Genomic DNA, 25148 nt, shown 5'->3' on the forward strand with positions numbered 1-25148 from the left:
GGTTGCAGAAATTGGTCGATAGGCAAAGGAGGGGGTGTATGATTGAGACATTCAAATTACTGAAGGGTTTCTATAAGATTGATCCAGAAGATATTTTTGAAAATATGACTGGTGGTGGGAGGACTAGGGGCCATGAATGGAAGCTGGGCAAGAGCGTGGTTGACAAGCGTTAGAGTTAGGTTTTTTACTTGGAGAGTAGTGACTGAGGTGGAATAAGCTTTCAGAGTCTGTTGTGGGTGCTAAGGCCGTGAATGAATTCAAGGCAAGGTATGATAGATACTGTGTGAATGTCGAATAGTTGTTCTTGACATGATGTTAGGGCCTCCCTCGATGAGTCTGTCGACACCTTGGAGTTGCCTGGAACAATAATGATGATGACAAATTTAAACAAAAAAAATACATTTTTAAATGGTAAGTGTATGTAATTTAATATTATTTTACTTGTTAGTTTTATGATTTTTTTGCTTTTAACCTGAAATAATTTAATTTAGGATTAATTAATTAGTTGATTTTTAATAAAATATGCTGGTCAATTTTTTTATTTTTTGAAATTGTGCTAAAAACTTAATTCTGAATACCTTTTTTTTTTCCCCAAGAATTAAAGATCATTAAAATCAATGCAAAATGAAAATAATGTATTTATAGTTTACATCGACAAATAATTACATAAAAAAAAGCTAAAAGACGTTTATTGATGTAATTATTTAATTAAAACAATTATTATAAAAATTTATTGATTTAATTATTTGTCTCCAAGCTCCACCCCCTTGAAAACATGACAGCACACCCAACCGAAATGATCACGCAATGCCACTGATATATATATATATATATATATATATATATATAAAATTGATATAAAAGAAAGAAAAAAAATGAAATCCATAGTCCACCCATGGCACAAAATGTACTATAGGTTTATAATAACCTTTTGTTGGTGGGAGCCACACATATAAAATAAAAAAATGAATGAAGATGGTAGGATAGTAACTGTTGCAAAGAACACAGCTAAGTATTTAGTGAACAATTTATAAGGGTAATGCATTCTCATCAGGATAAAATCATAAGAAGTTCAACAATAGAGAAAATAGGAGAAGGTGGCATAATTGTGATTGAATGGGGAATATATGAATAATTAAATAAGCTTTATGCAGTGAAACAATTTCACATTTTCCTTTTAAGAATTTCATGACATATTACTATGTATCTTAAGGGAATGTTCTAGGGAGCTGACAGTTTAACAAGAGTCTTACAACAGCACAGTTCCCAAGAGAGTGGAAAGAATGTAAAATTATTCCACTAAATAAAGGTAGTGATAATGCTGTAGCTACAAATTATAGGCCAATCTATATCTAGAGCTGTGTTAAGGTGTTAGAGAGGTTAACCACACTACCGGCCAAGACGTCGATAGACGTCAAGGTTATCATAGATATGAAGTGCATATTAAAATTGCAATACCATTGATATCATCATCAAATTCTTGCCATGTACCCTCAAGGGATGTACAGAATATGATAGTACTACATGAAAAAATTACATCATTACTAACTTCCTATCTACAATTTTCCTATAAATCAGCCTGTTACTTGTCAAGACTCCAACATTATCAGATCTTATATTTTTATCGTCTAAGGCACTTTGTACCGTATCAGTCCATCTATATCTTGGTCTTCCTTTGGGTTGTTTTCCTACTAACTTGGCAGATAAGACTTGTTTTGCTAATCTTTCCTCGCCCATTCTGTTTAAGTGACCATACCACCTGAGATTAGCTCTGCTAATGCATTCCTGGATGCTCACAAGTTCTTTCCTAATATAATCGTTTTTATTATGATATTGCCATTGATGCCATCTGTTCATGCCTCTAATCTTTCAAAGGACTCTCATATCTGCAGTCTCTAGTCTTTGGTCAAGTGTTTTACTTCTGACCCACCTCTCAGATCCATAAGTTAAAACTGGTTTGAACACTGTCTTATATGCAGCTAATTTAGTGCTTTCACTAATTTCTCTCCATATAAACTTATTCAGTTGACTTCCAAATATAACCAACAGTGATGTTGATTCTGTTGTCTGTTTTCATAATTAATTTACCACTTTCACTAAAAATCGTGCCAAAGTAGCTGAAATGTTTTACTTGTTCCACAGGTTCTCCATTCACAACACAGTTGACATTTTCAATGATTCAGTCTATTTTAATTGTCTTTGTCTTTTTATTGCTGACCTTCATAACATATCTATTACAACAGTTATTCACTTTAGTCAGAGAATCTTGCAGACTTGTAACAGATTTATTTAGAAGTATAACATCATCCGCATAAAGCAAAGAGCTGACATTAACATCTCCAATTTTAATATCATGTTTAATACCACTTTCCTTCATAATGTGGTCCATATAGATAATGAATAACAGAGGGGATAATGTACATCCTTGTCTCACACCAGATTTAACATTAAACCATCTTCCTGTACTTCCTTCAATTCTAACTGCTGACTTACAACTCAAATAAAGACTAAGTATTGCTTGATATAATGCCCCATTGACACCATATAACTGCAGCGTATTGAATAGCTTCTCTCTTGCCACCTTATCATATGCCTTTTCCAAATCGACAAAACTTAAATACAGATCTCTGTTATATTCTCATGCTTTCGTAAAGTGAAGATCAGATCCTGACATCCTCTGTTTGGCCTGAATCCAGCTTGTTCTTCACCAAGCTTTTCTTCCACAATTCTTCTCAACCGTTTCTCAAGTATACTTGCATAGATCTTGCCAGGAACACTCAGTAGGGAAATACCTCTGTAATTCTCACATTCAGTTTTATTTCCCTTTTTATATATGGGTACTATGAGAGCTCTACTCCAATCATCGGGAATTCGTTCCTCTGTCCAGGCTTTCTGAACTATGCAGTGCAGCCACTGTAAGACTCTTATACCACCATACTTCAGCATTTCTGGTCGAATATCATCTACTCCTGCTGCCTTTCCACATTTCAAGCCTTTGATGGCTTTTTCTACTTCAAGTATGGATATGTATTCCTGACTGCATGCCTGTTCAGTGTTTTTTACCACTGTGCTGTCATCATTGCTTGTTTCATTTAGCAGTTTTTCAAAGTAATTACTCCATACTTCAAAGATATGTTTTTCTCCCATTTTCATGTCACCTGAAAATGGGAGAAAATCTCTAACTCCTTTTACAGCACTCTTTCCTCCATTCCTAAGCTTTTTCAACAACCTCCAGAATATTTTCCCACCTTCTTGATATTTATTTTCTATATTCTTGCCAAGGTCCTCCCACGACTTTTGTTTAGCTAGTTTTACACAGTGTTTAGCATTCTTGCATTTGTCTCTGTATTCTCTAAGAGCACAAGCTGACTTATTTGAGAAGAACTTTTGATATGCTTTCTTCTTTTCCTTCACTGCCCCTTTAACTTCCTGTGTCCACCAGGGAGTTCTGATTTTTTTATCCTTGCAAACAACCTCACCACATGCCTCTCTGGCAGAATCAATCAATGTTTTTTTCAGTGTTTGCCACTGAATCTCCGAGGTTTGATTCCTGTTTTCAAACTCATTCATTTTTTCTTCAATAATCTTTGTGTATTTTAGACTACAGTTCACATCTGAGAGCTGCTCAACTTTTATTCGCTTTAAAACTTTCTTACATGTTATTATTTTCAATACGAAATTCAGTTTTATCCTGCTCAAGACTAAATAGTGATCGCTTCCAATTTCAAATCCTCTGTACACTCTGGTGTCCTGCACCAGGGAGAAAACATCACTATCAACAATAACATAGTCAATGATACTTTTCTTATTCCTTGCCTCTTCTCTCCACGTGAATTTGTGCACATTTTTATGTTGGAACATAGTGTTAGTAATAACCAGTCCATGTCCTAAGCAGAAATCCAACAGATATTTGCCATTATTATTAGCTTTGCTCTTTTCTCCAAATTTTCCCAAAATATTTTTGTATGTCTCACAATCATTTCCTACTCTGCTATTTAGATCCCCAACAAGGACCAACTTTTCCTTTTTCATTGTGTCATTTGCTTTTTCTAAAGCCTCAAAAAATTCCTCCACTTCTGCCTTAGTAGAACCTTCTGTGGGACCATAGGCACAAATAAGTCTCATTGTCCAATTCCCCATTCTCATATTTGCCCACATTACTCTACTTGAGACTGACTGCCATTCAAGAAGATTAGCCTCATATTTTGTGTTGAATATTATGGCTACTCCTTCTTTTCCTTGATTGTCATTGCCTGAATATAACTTTTTGTATTTATTGCTCAGAAAGATCTCACCAGTTTTGGTCTTTTTTGTTTCAATCACCCCTATTATGTTGATCTGGTACTTATTGAATTCCTCAGCTAGCTCCATTTCTTTGCCATTCAGACTTCTTATGTTGATAGTACCGATCTTTAACTCTAGTGATGTTGAGTTGGGGTTTGTTTTCATATTTGTTCCAGTAGCTGACTTTTCGCTGTTCGCCCTAATTCCCCAGCGAAAACAACGGGGGCCTTGTTTAACTGGGCTATGCCCCAGCCGGCATGAAATTTTGTCATGTTGTACCATCATTTTTTATTTTGGTTTAACCAATAAGAATACAATTTGGTCGGCTAAATCCCAAATTGCCAGCCTATCCTCGTTTATTCAGTATCCAAGTAGATACCCACAGGGTGCACCACTAGAAGGTAAGGATTGGACATCAGATCAGAAGCCCTGGTCGGTTCTCCACATTCCTTTAAAGGCTATGTGGAGGTCTCCTCTTAGTTATACAGCTTTGACCCTTAAGCACCCCTTAAGTTTAAATTTGTTTCACTATAAATTTACAAATCACACTTCACTCTGTAACTTATTAGACAGAGCGCAAACTAATCGGTCACTGTTCACAAATTAGAAAAAGATGAACCAAAAACAGGAACACATTGATTTATTGCAGCAATAAAACACGTGTTCTTTGGCTACCTAATTAATAAAATTTTAAGACAGAGAAAGCGTTCCGAGGGTTGAGGGTGTAAGATTATATATCTCAATCAATTTTACGATTATAATTTCTGGAATTTTTTAATCGATCTCGGGGTAGCCCCCCCGCTGATGGCCATGACCGTGGAATTTCATTTTATCGATGTATGAAAGTTTTGAGAAGGCATCTTAATTGGTCCAATACAATTAATTGCATGATAACTTTGAATACTTCTGCGTAGAGTGGGGGAACAATCTGTTTAATGATTGATTAGAAAACAACAATGCAGGAGAATGCTATATTTGGTTATGATATTTGAAATACTCAAAGATGCAAATATGTGAAATATGCAAATATGTGAATTTATAAGGGTAGAATAAGAAGGAATAAGTGTGAATAGAAAGACTTTCATTAATGGTAAAGAATAATTATCATTTGTGATATGTGTGTCCTATAAGTTGCTGGGTAGAGTGAATTGCAAGATCCTATAAATTCTAAACATGAATAAGCGGATTTATTATGGCATAATTAAAAAAAAAAAAAACTTAAGGGAGAGAGTATTGCAGGAATAAATACGGTTTGATGGAGCAGCAAATCATCTCGTAAAATTTATTGCACATGTTATGTGTATTTCTCTGATTTATATATATTTTCTCTCATTTTTCCAAGAATATTATTTTGTTTACTGAGACTCAGTATGCATAATATCCGATCATTATCGGAATTATCTACGCTTTCATGAATCCTAAATTCATTAGTTTTTTTTTTTTTAGTATTAGCAGTTCTTCTGTCTTATCAATCTCACATATGCTGGTATTTTGTTGTAGATCAACAATGTCTTGTAATACACAGAATATTCGTTTTTATTCAGGAATAGATATTTTTTACTGTCTGTTATTTCCAAAGACTAGAATAGAAATGTCTCTATACCGTTAAAAACTTTGCAACCTCAACAGATTCTATACTGCACAAGCAAAAGAAAAAACAATTTGCATTTGTCTCCTAACATCCATTTTGAAATTTTCAGTTCCAGAAACTGTGTAACAGCTGTTTGTAATAAAGCCATTGAATATAGTAATCTCTCAACTCATGACAAGTGACAACATTCAATTGGATTGATTTACATAATAACCAATCACAGCCGCTAGGTGTTGAGTGAGCTCAAAATTTAAACTCACCTAGTCACGACTTCTCACCTGTTTAAAAAAATACAACTCTAAGAATTTGACCCGCTGTGTCCTCTGTACACCTTTTCGAATGCCTCAAAGGTGTATGCATTTTGAAAGCACACTCAGGCTATTAACGCGAATGTGACGCAATGTTTACACGGCGAAAAGTGGCTTCTTCATGAAGCACTAATGCTTTATTATCCTCATGAAGAGGACAATGAAGCAGCATTAGTGCAGTATATTGTGTTCAATTTTAGGAATCGCACGAAGTCTGCAAACAATTGGGTGAGTCTTTAATGGGAATTAATGCAAAAATATAATATCAGTGATACTGATATTTTGTGAATAAGCACTGCACACCTAGCACACCCAGAATATTCACCCCAGATATATATATTTTTTGTAATTCTTTCTTTATTTTTTTATATAATCTGGAACCACTGCTGAAGAAACCAAACATGGAACTTTTTCAAGCTACTTCAGGCCTGCAATATGTGGGGTAGTGATTTCACACCAGGCAGTAACATTCATTTCCCACCTACAGACAGTTCCAAACATCCATGCCCATGGCAGGATTTGAACCCATGACCTGTTGGTTGTCAAGTGGGTAACATTATTCACATCATCTTACCATAATCATGCTTCCTTCACTCCCCACATATCCGAAATATTCTCTCTATGGTTTTTCTTGGACTTATTTGCCAATATCTGCTCATTTACTGCACTTTTGCTGTCCTTATCAACTTGAGTCACCTTCCTGGTTTGCTCTTTATACTCTTCATTCAATTGATTGTTACTTATCTTGTGCTGTCTCCACAATATCCCCTTCTTCCATATTTCATGCTTAATCCCTTCTTCTATTTTACATCTGCTTTATTCAGCCTTTTGAGCTTCAGAATACACTCGCACATTGATGTTGTTAAATATCTTTTGATCAGTTCCCATGCAGCATTTATTCCCACACACCCTACTTAATTTCTCATTCCGTGTTATATCTCTAAGCCATCTCCAAAGCTTTTTTATAATCACCAGCCTTGTAGTTACACATATATCCTTTCCTCACAGAAGGTTGGCCACTACCCAGGTGATCACATCATGGTGATGCTCACTGAATGGGAGGAAATGTAACATCCCACTCACAATAACATCCTCTGATGAAATTATTAGATTCATTTTAATAAGACTCAATCTTCACATGCTGTCCCTTACATACTCCTTAAGATAGTTGTCTCTCATTTTCCTTACAGCCAAAGGCTGTCCCTTCATTCCAATCTCTATTACAATAATTAAATCACCCATAATGATGGTTAGATAATTTTCCAATTATCTAACCTTTATTTGGTCTACAATACTTCATCTGCTATAGATTCACAATGTTTTGTAAATATTTATATAAAAATGTATTTGTGCATGTGTGTGTGGTTTGATCATTGATAAATTTTCTTCTATTAAAATTAAGATTCATTGAGCCTGTTTTAAGGATAAGATCATTGTCATGCTCAGTGAATGTAACATAAATTCTGTTCACTGATTATCTGCATTTAGAAAAAAAAAGTTGCATATTGTATGAAAATTTTAGTAATGTTTTATATTTCTTGCTATGTATGTATTATTTCAATGATCGTTGTATAGAATTTTTACTTTTTTTTTTTTTTTTCATGCAGGCCATTTGTTGAAAGGCGCAAATTGTTAGAGGAGAACATAAATGAAATTCCTGATCATGTTCAACTTTCTGAAATTAAAGAAATAAAAGTAGGTGCAACATCATTTTTCCTTCTTCTTCTTATTATCTTATTTTACAAATTTAGTTTATATAATTATAGTTACACCCTGGGATGCTTAAGGGTCAAAGCTGTATAACTGAGAGGAGACTCCACATAGCCTTTAAAAGGAATGCGGAGAACCGACCAGGGCTTCTGACCTAATTTCCAATCCTCACCTTCTCGTGGTGCACCCTGTTGGGTATCTACTTGGATACTGAATGAATGAGGATGGGCTGCCAATTTGGGATTTAGCCGACCAAATTGTATTCTTATTGGTTAAACCAAAATAAAAAATTGATGGTACAACATGACAAAATTTCATGCTGACTGGGGCGTTGCCTGGTTAAACAAGGCCCCTGTTGTTTTCGCCAGGGAACCAGGGCGAACAGCGAAAAGTCAGCTACTGGAACAAATATGAAAACAAACCCCAACTGGACATCACCAGAGTTAAAGATCGGTACTATCAATGTAAGAAGCCTGAATTGCAAAGAAATGGAGCTAGCTGAGGAATTAGATAAGTACCAGATCGACATAATAGGGGTGACTGAAACAAAAAAGACCAAAACTGGTGAGATCTTTCTGAGCAATATATACAAAATGTTATATTCAGGCAATGACAATCAGCGAAAAGAAGAAGTAGCCATACTATTCAACACTAAATACGAGGCTAATCTTCTTGAATGTCAGTCAGTCTCAAGTAGAGTAATGTGGGCAAATATGAGAATGGAGAACTGGACAATGAGACTTATTTGTGCCTATGGTCCCACAGAAGGTTCTACTAAGGTAGAAGTGGAGGAATTTTTTGAGGCTTTAGAAAAAGCACCTGACACAATGAAAAAGGAAAAGTTGGTCCTTGTAGGGGATCTAAATAGCAGAGTAGGAAGTGATTGTCAGACATACAAAAATGTTTTGGGAAAATTTGGAGAAAAGAGCAAAGCTAATAACAGTGGCAAATATCTGTTAGATTTCTGCTCAGGACATGGACTGGTTATTACTAACACCATGTTCCAACATAAAAATGGGCACAAATTCACATGGAGAGAAGAGGCTAGGAATAAGAAAAGTCTCATTGACTATGTTATTGTTGATAGTGATGTTTTCTCCCTGGTGCAGGACACCGGAGTGTACAGAGGATTTGAAATTGGAAGTGATCACTGTTTAGTCTTGAGCAGGATAAAATTGAATTTCATATTGAAAAGAATAACATGTAAGAAAGTTTTAAAGCGAATAAAAGTTGAGCAGCTCTCAGATGTGAACTGTAGACTAAAATATACAAAGATTATTGAAGAAAAAATGAAAGAGTTTGAGAACAGGAATCAAACCTTGGAGATTCAGTGGCAAACTCTGAAGAAAACATTGATCGATTCTGCGAGAGAGGCAAGTAGTGAGGTTGTCTGCAAGGATAAAAAAAATAGTACTCCCTGGTGGACACAGGAAGTTAAAGAGGCAGTGAAGGAAAAGAAGAAAGCATATCAAAAGTTCCTCTCAAATAAGTCAGCTCGTGCTCTTAGAGAATATAGAGACAAATGTAAGAATGCTAAACACTGTGTAAAACTAGCTAAACAAAAGTCATGGGAAGACTTTGGCAAGAATATAGAAAATAAATATCAAGAAGGTGGGAAAATATTCTGGAGGTTGTTGAAGAAGCTTACGAATGGAGGAAAGAGTGCTGTAAAAGGAGTTAGAGATGATAATGGTGACATGAAAATGGGAGAAAAAGATATCCTTGAAGTATGGAGTAATTATTTTGAAAAACTGCTAATTGAAACAAGCAGTGATAACAGCACAGTGGTAAAAAACACTGACCAGGCATGCAGTCAGGAATACATATCCATACTTGAAGTAGAAAAAGCCATCAAAGGCTTGAAATGTGGAAAGGCAGCAGGAGTAGATGATATTCGACCAGAAATGCTGAATTATGGTGGTATAAGAGTCTTACAGTGGCTGCACTGCATAGTTCAGAAAGTCTGGACAGAGGGACGAATTCCTGATGATTGGAGTAGAGCTCTCATAGTACCCATATATAAAAAGGGAAAAAAAACTGAATGTGAGAATTACAGAGGTATTTCCCTACTGAGTGTTCCTGGCAAGATCTATGCAAGTATACTTGAGAAACGGTTGAGAAGAATTGTGGAAGAAAAGCTTGGTGAAGAACAAGCTGGATTCAGGCCAAAGAGAGGCTGTCAGAATCAGATCTTCACTTTACGACAAATAGTCGAGAAAGCATGGGAATATAACAAAGATCTGTATTTAAGTTTTGTCGATTTGGAAAAGACATATGACAAGGTGCCAAGAGAGAAGCTATTCAATACGCTACAGTTATATGGTGTCAATGGGGCATTATATCAAGCAATACTTAGTCTTTATTTGAGTTGTAAGTCAGCAGTTAGAATTGAAGGAAGTACAGGAAGATGGTTTAATGTTAAATCTGGTGTGAGACAAGGATGTACATTATCCCCTCTGTTATTCATTATCTATATGGATCACATTATGAAAGAAAGTGGTATTAAACATGATATCAAAATTGGAGATGTTAATGTCAGCTCTTTGCTTTATGCGGATGATGTTATACTTCTAAATAAATCCGCTACAAGTCTGCAAGATTCTCTGACTAAATTGAATAACTGTTGTAATAGATATGGTATGAAGGTCAGCAATAAAAAGACAAAGACAATGAAAATAGGCAGAATCATTGAAAATGTCAGCTGTGTTGTGAATGGAGAACCTGTGGAACAAGTAAAACATTTCAGCTACTTAGGCACGATTTTTACTGAAGATGGTAAATTAAATATAGAAATAGACAACAGAATCAGCAAAGCTGGTATGGTGGGAAGTCAATTAAATAAATTCATATGGAATAAGAGAGAAATTAGTCAGAACACTAAATTAGCTGTATACAAGACAGTGTTCAAACCAGTTTTAACTTATGGATCTGAGAGCTGGGTCAGTAGTAAAACACTTGACCAAAGACTAGAGGCTGCAGATATGAGAGTTCTGAGAAAGATTATAGGTGTGAACAGATGGCATCAATGGCAATATCCTATTAAAAACGAGGATATTAGGAAAGAACTTGACATTGTCAGCATCCAGGAATGCGTTAGCAGAGCTAATCTCAGGTGGTATGGTCACCTAAACAGAATGGGCGAGGAAAGATTAGCAGAAGAATTGTTCTCTGCCAGGTTGGCAGGAAAACGACCCAGAGGAAGACCAAGATGTAGATGGATTGATACGGTACAAAGTGCCTTAGATGATAGAAATATAAGATCTGATAATGTTGGAGTCTTGACAAGTAACAGACTGATTTGGATGAAAATTGTAGATAGGAAGTCAGTGATGATATAATTTTTTCATGTAGTACTATCATATTCTGTACACCCCTTGTGGGTACATGGCAGGAATTTGATGATGATGATGATAGTTACACCCTGAGTTACATAACACGTGACTTATGTAAATTCGCAGTTACATAATAAATCTACTAGTGCGTATGAACACGCTTGCGGCCTTGTGCAGGTGCGTCTTTGACAGCCTTATTGCAGTACAGTAGTAGATGCCTCGCATGGTTAGCTCAGTCACTTGTTATCGCTACTAGTTTCATTGTTTTTTTACCCTTAAAATGGAATGCAAGCACAAAACCGAATGCACTTGTAATAAATCTAAAAATCATCATCATCATCAAATTCCTGCCATGTACCCTCAAGGGGTGTACAGGATATGATAGTACTACATGAAAAAAAATGAAATCATTACTAACTTCCTATCTACAATTTTCCTCCAAATCAGTCTGTTACTTGTCAAGACTCCAACATTATCAGATCTTATATTTCTATCGTCTAAGGCACTTTGTATCAATCCACCTATATCTTGGTCTTCCTCTGGGTCGTTTTGCTGCCAACCTGGCAGAGAACGCTTGTTTTGCTAATCTAAAAAACAAAGGTCTGCAATTACTTTAGAAGAAAAGTTGAAAATAATTCATATCTATGAAGGCAGGAAAATTCTATCAACAATAGCTCGGGAAATAAATCGACCTATTTTGACAGTGAATACAATAGTGAAAGATAAAGTTCGCATTTTGAAAGCACGAAAGGTGTTGCACAGTTATTACCAAGAAGAGGCTGGGCCATGATATCAGAGATGGAGAAATTGTTCTCTCACTGGATCGATGATCTGAACACAGAAGTGGATACCATTAAGTTTACTGATTATCCAGAATAAGGTTTTAAAAAAGCAGGCCACATCACGATTGCAGAGGATACATTTAAAGCTGGTGCTGAATGTTTCAAACAATTGAAGAAATACAAGTCTCCATAACATCAAAATCATGGATAAGGCAGCAAGTGCAGATACTGACACAGCAAATCGATTTCCTGAACTTCTGGCAGAAATAATTGAGGAGGGAAATATTTGCATGAGCAAATATTTAATGTCAATGAAACAGTTCTGTTTTGGAAGAGGATGCCAACATGGATATTTATTGCAAAAGAGGAAAAATCTATGCCTGGGTTCAAGGTTGCAAAAGATCAGATCACTGTTATGATTGGCAGAAACATTTCAGGGGAATTAAAACTTAAACCTCTTACAGTGTACCATTTCCAGAGACCGCACGCCTTTAAGAATATTGAGTTGAGCATGCTGCCCGTAACCTGGAAATCCAACACCAAGGCTTGGGTTACACGTGCACTATTCGGAGACTGGTTCAATAACCACTTCGTTCACCAGGTGAAGGAATCCCGCTTAAAGTGCTTCTCCTCCTGGACACCGTTCCTGATTACCCAGAAGAGTTGGATGACTTTCATCCTGACGTAAAAGTTGTTTACCTTCCTCCTAGAACTACCTCACTATTGCAACTTATGGATCAAGGTGTTATTGCGACCTTTAAAGCCTACTATCTGCAGGGTACATTTTCCCAAGCAATCGAGGGCATTGATAGTAGTAAGGGCATTACTTTATGTGATTTCTGGAAGAACTGTAGTATCCTGTCAAAAACATCGGGATGGCTTGGGATGAAATCAAGCATACAGCAATGAATGCTGTGTGGAAGAAACCGTCCCCAGAAATGGTCCATAATTTTAAGCATTTCACAGACAGAAAGCAAACAATGACTGATATGGGTGCTGAGTTGACATAAGAATTACAACAGGTGACGGAGACATGTGTGCAATTGACATAGCAATTAGAGCTGGAAGTGGATAATGGTGACATTAACGAGCTTCTTTTAGAGTCATGATGAAGAGCTAACCGATGATGACCTTATTCAATTGGAGGCATTCCGAAGAAAATACTAAGCCAATTGAACTGCCAGACATAAAGAAATTTACAACGAAGGGACTAGCCAAGGTTTTTAACTTGATAGACATGGCGTTAACAAAATTAGAATCGATGGATCCAAACACTGAGCAGTTCGAAAATGTTAGCCGCTGTATCTATTCCGATATGTCTAGCTACAAGGCAATCTATGAAGACAAGAAGCATCTGACCACACAATCTACTCTAGACATGTTTGTGGGATGCTGTTCACACAAAGTCAAGATGACAACTCAGACGACCCCGACTGCCCTCATCATTGAAAGGGGTAAAACTTCCCATAGAACAGCATTCCTTAGAACAACCCACTAAAAAATATTCATTTTTTTTATTTGAAAAATGAATATTTCAGTTTGTTTTTATATTCTTTTATGTATTTTTCATACTTTCATATTTACAGTATGTATATTATTCATTTTTTTAAGTTAAGGGATATTGCATCCCATATTGTTTCTTAGCCGAATAAGAAACTCAAAGAGTTTCATGCTGAATATAGAAACTATATAAAGTTTGGTGATTCCAAGCGTAAGCAAATACCTGGATAGTGGCACCTGACCCATTTGGTAGTGCAAACTGAGGCAACTCATAGAAAGGGTGGAGCAAGCTCTGATCACTATTCTTGGTATTTACCCATAATGTGAACTTAGCTCCTAGGAGCTGTATTACTGTTCTACATTATGAGAGAAGGTCACTACCCAGACCGGTTTCAACCCTTATTGAGGTCTCATCAGTGAGTAGGTAGACCCTAGTTAATACCATGTTTGTAGCAAACAGAACTTACATCCCTTCTATGAGAATTGCCAAGAAGGTGTCCTAATAAATTACTAATTATATGAAGAACCAAAGGCTGTCATCGAATTGAAGCCTTTGGCTCTTCATATAATTAGTATATTATTCAAATACAACTGATAAATTTTTTTATAATTGAAATTTTTTTAATCACCCCAAAAATGAAAAATATTAAAAATGGAAAATATCTGATTAATGGCAAAAAAATTAATGTAAGACAGCAGTATGAGTAGCCATTGAACATTTTATTGTATTTATGTAATTTACAAATTCGACCTACTTAAAATTTGAGTACGTAAAGGTTTACAGAATGCATTACTTACATAACTCAGGGTGTAACTGTATTATATCAGATTTGGTCTTCTCATAGACAATTCCATAATCATTAAGTTGTTTTATATATTCACAGTTATATTCTGACTCCTGGAAAACAAATGTGCATCATGTCATTCACACACATCTAATAATCAGATCCTCATACAACAGCACTCCTGAGCCTTTCGTTACCTCTTTCTTTTGGGCATACTTTATTTCAGTCTTCTTCACTCTTCCATACATATCTAAAATTCTCTTCATTTCACTCCACATCCATTTCATCTCTTGTCTCATTTTCACCAACTCTGCTTTCAAATCTTGCATCTTTTTCCTTCAGTTGTCATCATCATTTTCACACACTTCCTTATGGTCAGTCACACTGTTTTCTTCACTGTTAATTTCACATGCTTTCTTAATATTAATATTTGCATAATCTCCCTCAACATCCATGCCATTTATGCCCATGTTCCCTACTCTGATTCAAACAAGTCTCCTGGTCCATCAGTATATCACACATCTTGTATATCCACATTTGCTCCTTTCTCTTATTCATTCTCTCCCCATAAATATCAGCAACATAATACCATGCATACATATTACACTCACTGCACCACACAATTCTTGAAAAATCTATGCCATTCACTTTGTCTTTTACACCAACTTATGCAGTGATCTTCCATTCACTGCCATTTTGTTACAAAGAAGCACAACAAAAAAACAAAGAATTTAAAATAACACTGTCTAAAATATTTAAACAAACACTGCATTCCAATCAGAAATATCACACAGCACCAGTTAATCTAAAAATTACACAATATCATTCACACAATAAATATAAAATTAACTTATCTTGCTGCAGCCCATACAGTGGTTGATGCATTACCAAGGGTATAAGGACAAGATTTTTGGAATCCGTGAATGAGCTCTAAGGAAAGATGTGTCTCAGTCTTTCATCTTTTTCCCATCATTTTAATAATTAAAAAATATTTTATTTACTGTCTTTCCTTGAATGTAATAATTTAAAAATGCTCACATTTGGACAAATGCAGAACCAGATTTATTTTGCAACTCGATATATTTAGATACACCTTATAAACAAAGCGGCTGTCCTATCAGTTGTTGGCTTCAGTATAGCTTTTTTGCCTTTAGAAACAACCTGTCTAATACAGGATCCAAAGAATTCTTTCTAACTCTATAAACAGTTATTATAAAGACGTACTTCTTTATTCTGCTATACGATTAACATCAGTAGCCTTTAAATTCAAAATTCACCATCCTTTCTATCATTGCCATTTTTATGCCTAGTAAGCAAATTATTTTCAATTCTTTTTTCATAGACAGATGAATAATTCACTCATTTTATTTATTGAATCAAGGAACACAATTTTTTTTTACAGTTAAATTACTTTAATTGAAAAAATGAAATTATTTGGATCAACTGAATTTGTATAAATTCATTCACTTGAATCTCTCCTTCTTGAATATTCTGCAATTGAGCAGGTTCTTCTTAATAGTAAAAACTTTTCTTCCACTCTCTTCTGTTCTGAGCCTTCTCTTTCAAGGTTGTGTACCTGTCTCCATTCAGCATGTCATCTAGCATTGTTTACCTTACTCTTCCTCTGAGTCTTTTTCTGTCTATTTTTCCTTTGATGGCATCTCTGATGATTCCATTCCCTCTCAGAATATGTCCAATCCAGTTTCCCTTTCTTCTTTTTATCCTCCTTAACAGACTTCTTTCTTCTTCTTCTACTCTTTTTAAGACCTCTTCATTAGTTATTTTATCTGTCCATTTGATTTTTTCCATCCTTCTCCAAATCCACATCTCAGAGCTTTCCAAAATCTTAATTTCTTCTTTCTTCAATGTCCAAGTTTCAGCTGCATAGAGGGCAACACTCTACACATATCATTTTATTAGTCTTTTCTTTAGGTTTCTATCCATTTTACTTCTGAATAAATTCCATTTTCTATTAAAGGCATCTTTTCCCATCTCTATTCTTGCTTTTATGTCACTTTTACATCTTCCATCTGCTAATAATGCTTCCTAGATATTTAAATGTCTTTACTTGATTCAATTTTTATTCTGATATCCATATTTGCCTCTTTCCTTGCTATTTTCATTACCTTTGTTTTTCTGATGTTAATTTTCATTCCATAATTGATATAGGATTCCAGTAATCTGTTCAGTATTTGATAATAATGCCTTGTTATCTGCGTATCTAATTGCAAATATCTGTCTACCTCCAATCTTTATTCCTTCTTCCAAATTCTCCAGTGCTTCTTTTAACATTGCTTCAGAATACACGTTAAACAAAATTGGTGACAGAGAATAGCCTTGTCTTACTCCTCGTCCAATGATACCTGGTACTGTTGTACCATATATGTCTCACCATGGCAGTTTGTCCCATATATAGTGAAATAGTTAGCCTTCTGTCTTTCCAATCGATACCAATCTTTTCCATTACTTCCACCATCTTATCCCATTTTACAAAGTCAAAAGCTTTTTCAAAATCTATATAACAGATATTAACTTCTTTATTCACTTCCATACTTCTTTCACTTACTATTCTTAACAGTCCAATCGCATTGTTCCCCTACCCTTCCTGAAACCAAACTGATCTTCTCCAAGAAATTCTTCCACCTTAGATGCAATTTTTCATGTTCTCATAAGTATTTCAGATTCTCATAAGTATTTTTGATGTATGGGAAATGAGGCTTATTGTTCTAAAATCCTTGTAGTTCACTGCATTACTTTTCTTTGGTATAAGTATAAATATTAAGGTCATAAAATCTTTTGGCAATTTTCCTTTGTTATAAATTAAATTTATTATTTTGGTTATTTCTTCAGTTCCTTTCTTCTGAAGTTGTTTCAGGAATTCTGCAGGTATTTCCTTCACATCTATTCTTTCTGCCTTTCCACATTTAATGGAAAGGCAGAAATCCACATTTAAAGTTCTTTAATGACCATTTCTACTTCTGTCTTCAAAATCTCTGGGCCTAGATCATCTTTATTTACCTTCTTTATATCTTCTAATGGCAACTCATTTGGTCTATTTTCCTTGTCATATAGATCTTCAATGTATTCCTTCCATCTCATTAGGATTTTATCTTCTTCAGTTATGATTTCTCCATTCTTATTTTCTATGCCTCTAGCTCAAATTCTATTTCTCTTGTGATTCATTCTTCTTGCTTTTTCATACAAAAGATCATACCTTCCCACTCTCTCATAATTTTCCATTTCCTCACATTGTTTTTTAAGCCAATCTTCTCTACTTCTTTCTGCTTCCCTTCTCAATTTGTCATTCAGGGTTCTATATTGTATTTTACCTTCTGGGGCGTCTTTATTTTTCCATTTTCTTCTTTCTTCCATTAGAGAAATCATTTCATTAGTTATCCAAGGTGTTTTTATTCTTTTAGCTCTTACTTATCCAATTTCTTTTCTGGATCTTCAGTTTTGACAAAACTTGTTTCTTCCAATTCTTTCTCCAATCTATTTCAAAATTCCTTGGTATATTTTAATTTCTCTAAGTTCCATTTTTTCCTTTTCATAGCTTCTTTTATTTTCTTTAGTTTCACATTTATTTCTATGAATAGTAGGTTGTGATCAGAGTAAATATCAGCTCCAGGATACGTGCATGCATTTTTTACACTATTCTTGTATCTTTGCTTTACTATAATATAATCAATTTGATACCTTTCCATATCTCCTGTTTTTTTCCATGTGTATAGTCTTCTCTTAGATTTTTTAAACCAAGTATTCATAATTAGTAGTTTATTTTCTTTACAGAATTCCACTAACCTTTCCCCTCTCTCATTTCTGTTACCTAGTCCATATCTTCCTAATACACTCCCATCCTCTTCTTCTCCCACAACTCCATTCCAGTCTCCCATTATAATCATATAGTCTTTTCTTTTCTCACCATACCACCTGAGCTAATCTCAGGTGGTATGGTCACTTAAACAGAATGGGCGAAGAAAGATTAGCAAAACACATCTTCTCTGCCAAGTTGGCAGGAAAAAGATATAGGTGGATTGATATGGTACAAAGTGTCTTAGACGATAGAAATATGAGATCTGGTAATGTTGGAGTCTTGAGAAATAACAGACTGATCTGGAGGAAAATTGTAGATAGGAAGTTAGTAATGATGTAAATTTTTCATGTAAATTTTTCAAAACTATCATATCCTCTACACCCCCTTGAGGGTACATGGCAGGAATTTGATGATGATGATGATGGATATTGAATGAAAAGATTTCCTTAAAAAAATATTTTGTTCAAGATTCAACAAGTTTGGCTAAACAATAACGAAAAATGCTTGTACATAGGTAAAGATACTAATTGTTTAAAGAATCATATGCTAGTTCAATTATTGTAATATTACTTAAAGGTAAATGATGTCATTTGTTTGTAAGAAATTATAATGGAAGAAGTATTCTTTATAAGATATATGTTAGGGCATAGTAACAGAAGTTCAAAGTCCACTAACGAAAACTGAAAACTTCGGGTGAATTGTGTAGCCTATGGCAAATTGTTTACTCACGGAACGATACGTGCTTGATGTTTTCCCGGTAGACGTGAATAGAATATACGACGCATGTGCAAAATAGGGTGCCTAGAGCAGAGGTATGGTAGTGAAGAGGGTGGCAAAGGTGGAAGGTATAAAAGGGGTTTGTGCCCTCCCCCCTTTCAGAAAAACTTCTTTAGCTTCTTGAGGTCTTGGGTCTGCTTTGGATTTTCTTGTACAGTTGGAGAGAGTTCGAGTTTGGGATCTTATCGATAGCATGTAGCTAGTCACTGCCATCGGTTCACGATGTCATACAGACTGAATCAATGAGGAGAGAATCGGTAGCCTCCCGAGTAAACTTGAAGGAACTGGGTGCCATATACATCCACATGGGTCGATCCAAGCCATGCTGCTTCTAGTCGACGATGGGAAGGAAAGGCAGAACAGTGAAGTCCAAATCTAGCCTGTGAGTCAATCGTCTAGGAGAAAATTAAACACTCCATGGGATAAAGTAAGAAAAATTGACAGACTGAATGAGTTTTCAGAAATATGGTAATGTAAAATCTTTTATAATTCTTTTGTTAAGAAAGAAAGGAATATTGTGATATAGAAGAAAGGAGATGTTATGTTTTAGAACTATACTTGTAGGAAGAAGGACTATAGTGAATATTAGATAGCCGTGTCTTAAATCTAAAGACTATTTCTGAAGTATTTATATTAATGAATTGCAGTTTGAATTGTTGTGAGTAATTATCTATAAAGTTATCGATGTGATTGTTTTGAGAGTATGTACATGTAGACTAGTAAGGATATTTAGAAGATGTTAACAAAACTTAGTGCTGTGAAATTAACCTATGATTGGATATGTTGTGTGAATTACACTTGCTATGTTTAAATTTATGACTTAGGATACCTCTATTCCAATTGAGTATATTCTTGTAAAATGTAATCTTAGGAATTTAATAAATGTATCTTGAATATCTTAACCTGTTTTGTGCCTTAAATTGAATCCAATGCACTGCTTGCTAATATCTGAATCTGAGGGGGAAAGAATTATATGACAGAGACCACGACTGCAAACTAAAGTATTTTAAGAGAGATAGATAAAATTGAGATAAAGAGTAATTAATAGATTGATTAGCTTTGTATATTTTCTGAAGGTTACTCCTTGGTTAAGAGGAATTTCTAACCTAGGGATCTGGCTGGCGCAGCTTGATCAAATAAATATTGCCAGAACCTGATTAGGAGGTGACTTCAGACTGTTATTGCTGAGGATCAGACTCTATTCAGAAGTCTACCCTTTGTTAATTATTTAATATACTTAATCATTCTAAGAACAGCAAATTGTGTGGTAAAAAATAGTAAAATTGATATTTACTGTAGATGAGAGAGTACAATGTTCTGAAATTTGTGCGTGTATAGACCATAGAAATATTTAGTTAAAGTGATAATGCTACACAGTAATAATTTAAGATAAGTGATATAAGTAGGAGAACACAATAAAGTATAAAATAAAGAAATGTCACAACATAACAGGTGGATTGAGACAGTAAAAAGTGCATTAGATGATAGAAATATAAGATCTGATAATGTTGGAGTCTTGACAGGTAACAGATTGATTTGGAGGGAAATTGTAAAATAGGAAGTTAGTAATGATGTAAGTTTTTCATGTAGTATTATCATATCCTGTACACACCTTGAGGTACATGTCAGGAATTCGATGATGATGGTTTCTGCTTGGGAATGCATGAGATGCCTTAATGCAGGGTTTCCCAAACCGTGTTCTGCGGAACATTCGTTGGAAAGTGAATAAGTGTTCCATGAAAAATTATCAAAATTGATATAAGCCTGAATGGTTTTTAAATGTTGCGACAAGTTCAAACATGTTTGAAAATAAGGTGCTCCTCACTTTGTGTGTGGATTGTGCTATTAAGGCTAGTGTGCTGGTCTTGACTCAGCCACCTGCAGTTGTTGACACTTCTGAGCTTGAATGAAGTATGAAAGTATCTATTCTAGGGAACTTGCGGTCACAAGCAAGGTCAATGCAATGCGATGCGGCCTGGCATGCCTGTAGTGTGCGCTGTCGCATTTTTGCGATGCGATACAACCTGCTGCAGCGATAGTGTGCGCTTAGCTTTACATTGAACACGAGACCGATGATGCTCGACTCTGACTAAGGTGTTCTGTTAAAATTTCAGGATTTGTGAACTGTTCCATTGTAGAAAAAGTTTGAGAAATGCTGCCTTAATGTATGAAGAAAAATTAGACACTAGATGAATTCTAGATCACTATGTTATTCTGATATAGAACGATCATAAAAACATGTGAAAAGCAACACATTCTGTTTTTAAATGCATTCAGTTTTTGACAGTTAATGATTGTAGCTCATTTTAGCAAGCCTTTTTATATACATTGTCACAATTTACATAGAAAATGTTTAGATACTATTATAAGGTAACTGCCATTTTTTCATTAAAAATAACCTCATTCTCTAAATTTGTTTGGGGTTTCTCTTGCCATTCATCATACTTACATAAGTTGAGATTTTTATCCATATTAACATAAACTCTTTCACTCAGAATAAGCTAATGATCAGTAATCTGAATTTTGTCACAGATTTCATATGCATTTCATAAAAGCACATGATATTTTATTTTTTCAGAGACCAGATGTTCTCGAGAAATATATGGCTTCTGTAATTTCTATGGGTTTGGAAGGTCTAGTACTGAAGGACAAACAGGTAACATGAGTATAATAAGTTTAGTTTAATCCTTTATCTAAGTGTGAGCAAACAAAGTTTGCACCTGAAAGTATCTTCAGGACTGGGGTAAAGTAGTACAACATCAGGCAACTTGTTGCAAAGGTGGAGAAAGCTCTCATTACTCCTATCTCATCTCAGTATCTCCCATAATGCAAAGCGCATCTCTTTGCAGATATGTGTAATGCTATGCATTAAGGCAAGGGCCACTACCCATACCGGTTTCAACCTTTATTGAGGTCTCATCAGTGGGAGCCAGGCCCAGTAGTGGAGACATCAAGGCAGAAGCAATGAGAGGTCATCCCAACTTATAGGAGTTGCCAAAGGGTGTACAACCTTATTATTAAATTACTCCGGATTTAGAGAAAGATGTTGAGAGTTTATTTTTCACTTAGTTTTCACTAGGTTAGGCTATAATAAGTTTAGTTTAATCCTTTATCCAAGTGTGAGCAAACAAAGTTTGCAAAAGTATCTTCAGGACTGGGGTAAGGTAGTACAACACCAGGCAACTCGTTGCAAAGGTGGAGAAAGCTCTCATCACTCTATCTCATCTCAGTATCTCCCATAATGCAAAGCACATCTCCTTGCGGATATGTGTAATGCTATGCATTAAGGGCCACTACCCATACTGGTTTCGACCTTTATTGAGCTCTCGTCAGTGGGAACTAGGCCCAGTAGTGGAGACACCAAGGCAGAAGCAATGAGAGGTCATCCCAACCTGGTTGTACATCCTTTGGCAACTCCTATAGGTTGAGATGACCTCTCATTGCTTCTGTCTTGGTGTCTCCACTACTGGCCCTGGCTCCCACTGACGAGACCTCAATAAAGGTCGAAACCAGTATGGATAGTGGCCCTTGCCTTAATACATAGCATTACACATATCCGCAAGGAGATGTGCTTTGCATTATGGGAGATACCGAGATGAGATAGGAGTGATGAGAGCTTTCTCCACCTTTGCAACGAGTTGCCTGGCGTTGTACTACCTTATCTTCAGTCCTGAAGATACTTTCAGGTGCAAACTTTGTTTGCTCACACTTGGATAAAGGATTAAACTAAACTTATTATAGTCTAACCAAGTGAAAAATAAACTCTCAACAGGTAACATGAGTTTTTTTATATAATTTTCTATTTTTTTGTTTTTTCAATCTTTTTATCAATTGAATGAGAAAAAAGATATCACTTATTTGACATGTTTGACAGACTTGTGTTTGTTTTGTTCTCTTCCTAACATCTAAGTTAATAACTTTCTTCACTGTCTAATATTTGACATTTCTTATGAAAAATTCTCTGATCACCATAGATTGTCTTGTGCTTCTAACTAATTTTCGTGTACAGGCAGCCCTCGATTTTCGGCGGTTCAATTTACGCTGATTCACAATAACACTGGTTGCCTGTGCGTGCTTTCTTACTGTCGTGTGGTTGACTGAGAAATGACGCTAGCAGGCACTCTAGTGTTTGAGTGTTTACCGAGCTACTACAATGTATATGTATCAAACCTAGTTTTAATGTTGAAGCTACTTAATTGTTCTATTTAATTTTTTTTATGTACATATGTATTTATATTGATAAAGTATGTAATTACATACCATATCTGATAATAGAAGTGCAGAAAAATTGGCAGAACTTGGTGTTTAGAAGGCGGAAAAGAAGATGGAGGTGATTCGAAGAATGGAAGATGGGCAGACACATGCTAATGTCTGTAGAAGTATGAGCTTACCTCCATTGACTGTTACTACAATTATAAAAAATGCAGATAGCATAAAACAGTATGCTATCTGCATATTATAACAGTATGCTATCTGCTGCCGTAGATTGCTCAACAATCTACGGCAGCACTAAATGCAAAACATGTACATTATAGCAGGGGTAAATTTCATTAAAAAAATGGAAAAATTATTATCATTATGGGTGGATGACTTGATCAGAAAAACATTCCTCTGATGCAGGCTGTTATAACTGAGAATGCAAAAACAATTTTTGAGGATCTTAAAAAGACAGATGGAGGCAAAGAAACATTTTTAGGAAGCAAAGGTTGGTTCATGAGATTTAAGTCTCGAAGTAAGTGCCAGTGTCAAATTATGTGGTGAGGTGGCAAGTGCAGATGTTGCAGTAGCGGCTGCTTTTCCTAAAGAATTTCAAGACTGTGTAGAACAAGGAAGTTATCCTCCTGATCTCATTTTTAATGTTGATGAGACTAGGCTCTACTGGAAAAAATTGCCATCAATCACCTTCATTTCCTGTGAAGAATGTTCCGCTCTAGGTTTTAAAGCTGCAAAAGATAGACTTACACTTTTGTTGGGTACAAATGTCTCTGGAACTTTGAAGCTTAAACCAATGTTGGTGTTACCATTCACAGACACCACGCACCTTCAAGGGTCTAAAAGCCATTCTGCCAGTCTATTTGAAATGGAGCAAGAAAGCTTGGGTTACACAAGACGTTTTTATAGATTGGTACACAAATTATTTTTGTCCTACCGTGCTTTGCTTCTGTAAAGAAAATGATTTGCCAGCCAAGGCATTGGTTCTCTTGGATAATGCCCCTGGAGATCCTCAAAATCTTGCTGAAGTAAGAACACTATTGGATGTCAAGGTTGTTTACATGCCCCCAAACACAACATCACTTTTGCAACTGATGGATCAGAGGATTATATCAATCTTCAAAGCCTATTACCTCTGTATAACATTTATGGAAATGGTAAGAGTCTTGGACACTTCAGGAAAAACTATTAAATACTTATTGGCGGTCATTCGATATTTTGAAGGGCATTAACAACATTGAGACAGCTTGGAACAATGTGTCAGCGAAGTGTTTAAAAGGAGCATGGGAAAAACTTTTTTCAGCATTTATGCACAACTTCGAGGAATTAGAGCAAGAGGAAAATGTTATTGACGATGTTACCAAGCTTGCGCGAGAGGTGGGATTGTATGATATTACAGCTGAAGATGTGACAGAAGTCTTAGAGAGCCATGATAAACCGCTTTCCAATGAAGACTTAAAAGAATTAGCCGAACACTTAAGTCAACATCCAAAGGAGGAGAAAGAAAATGAAGAAGGTCCTCTGAGAGATATGAAAACGGCCGATTTACAGCGTATCCTTGCAAGCATAAAAACATTGACTGATGAACTCTGCGAAATGGACCACGATTGGGAACAGAGTGCAAACGTAAAAAGGAGTGTAATCGCTTCTATTCGACCTTACACTGAACTCCTTAAAGCATTGCTTTCCAAACTTTTCATGTTGGTGACACACTTTTTAGACAAACATAATTTCGCGGCACAGTAATTCAGTCTGATGTGCCTCTCATGGGTCACGTGGCCAGATCGGATGTAGTTTAAGTATATGCTTTTACAATTATATTTTGTAAAACTGTGCGAATTTATTGTAAAGCATTAACAGTAACTAAACATTAAATAAAAGCACCAGCTCTTTATTTATTCACGTTGCAGTTAGAATAAACATTAATAACAACATTTGTATGAATAAGTGGTGCGCTTTATTTTTATTGGTCGAATGATAATAAAACCGAGCGACTACTACATGATAAAACCACAGGGATGAATTCGGCTGCATTTATTCTCCATTATTTATT

The 25148-nt window shown here is 35.5% G+C and overlaps 1 protein-coding gene across 4 annotated transcripts in view; it reads left to right on the forward strand.

Annotated features, from left to right (window-relative positions):
• Nucleotides 1-25148, forward strand: part of LOC150107542 (DNA ligase 3-like) — a 505727-nt gene that overhangs the window by 264525 nt on the left and 216054 nt on the right. For all 4 annotated transcript variants that reach the window (XM_090391370.1, XM_090391373.1, XM_090391372.1 and 1 more), the window contains 2 exons: nucleotides 7791-7878; nucleotides 21462-21539. In XM_090391370.1, the coding sequence (XP_090247496.1) occupies nucleotides 7791-7878; nucleotides 21462-21539 (166 nt within the window). The remainder of the gene's footprint in view (nucleotides 1-7790; nucleotides 7879-21461; nucleotides 21540-25148) is intronic.

Source organism: Typopeltis vanoorti, chromosome 4 (genome assembly GCF_054136105.1).
Source record: "Typopeltis vanoorti isolate ZY-2024b chromosome 4, IOZ_Tvanoo_1.0, whole genome shotgun sequence".
NCBI classification, from domain to species: domain Eukaryota; kingdom Metazoa; phylum Arthropoda; class Arachnida; order Uropygi; family Thelyphonidae; genus Typopeltis; species Typopeltis vanoorti.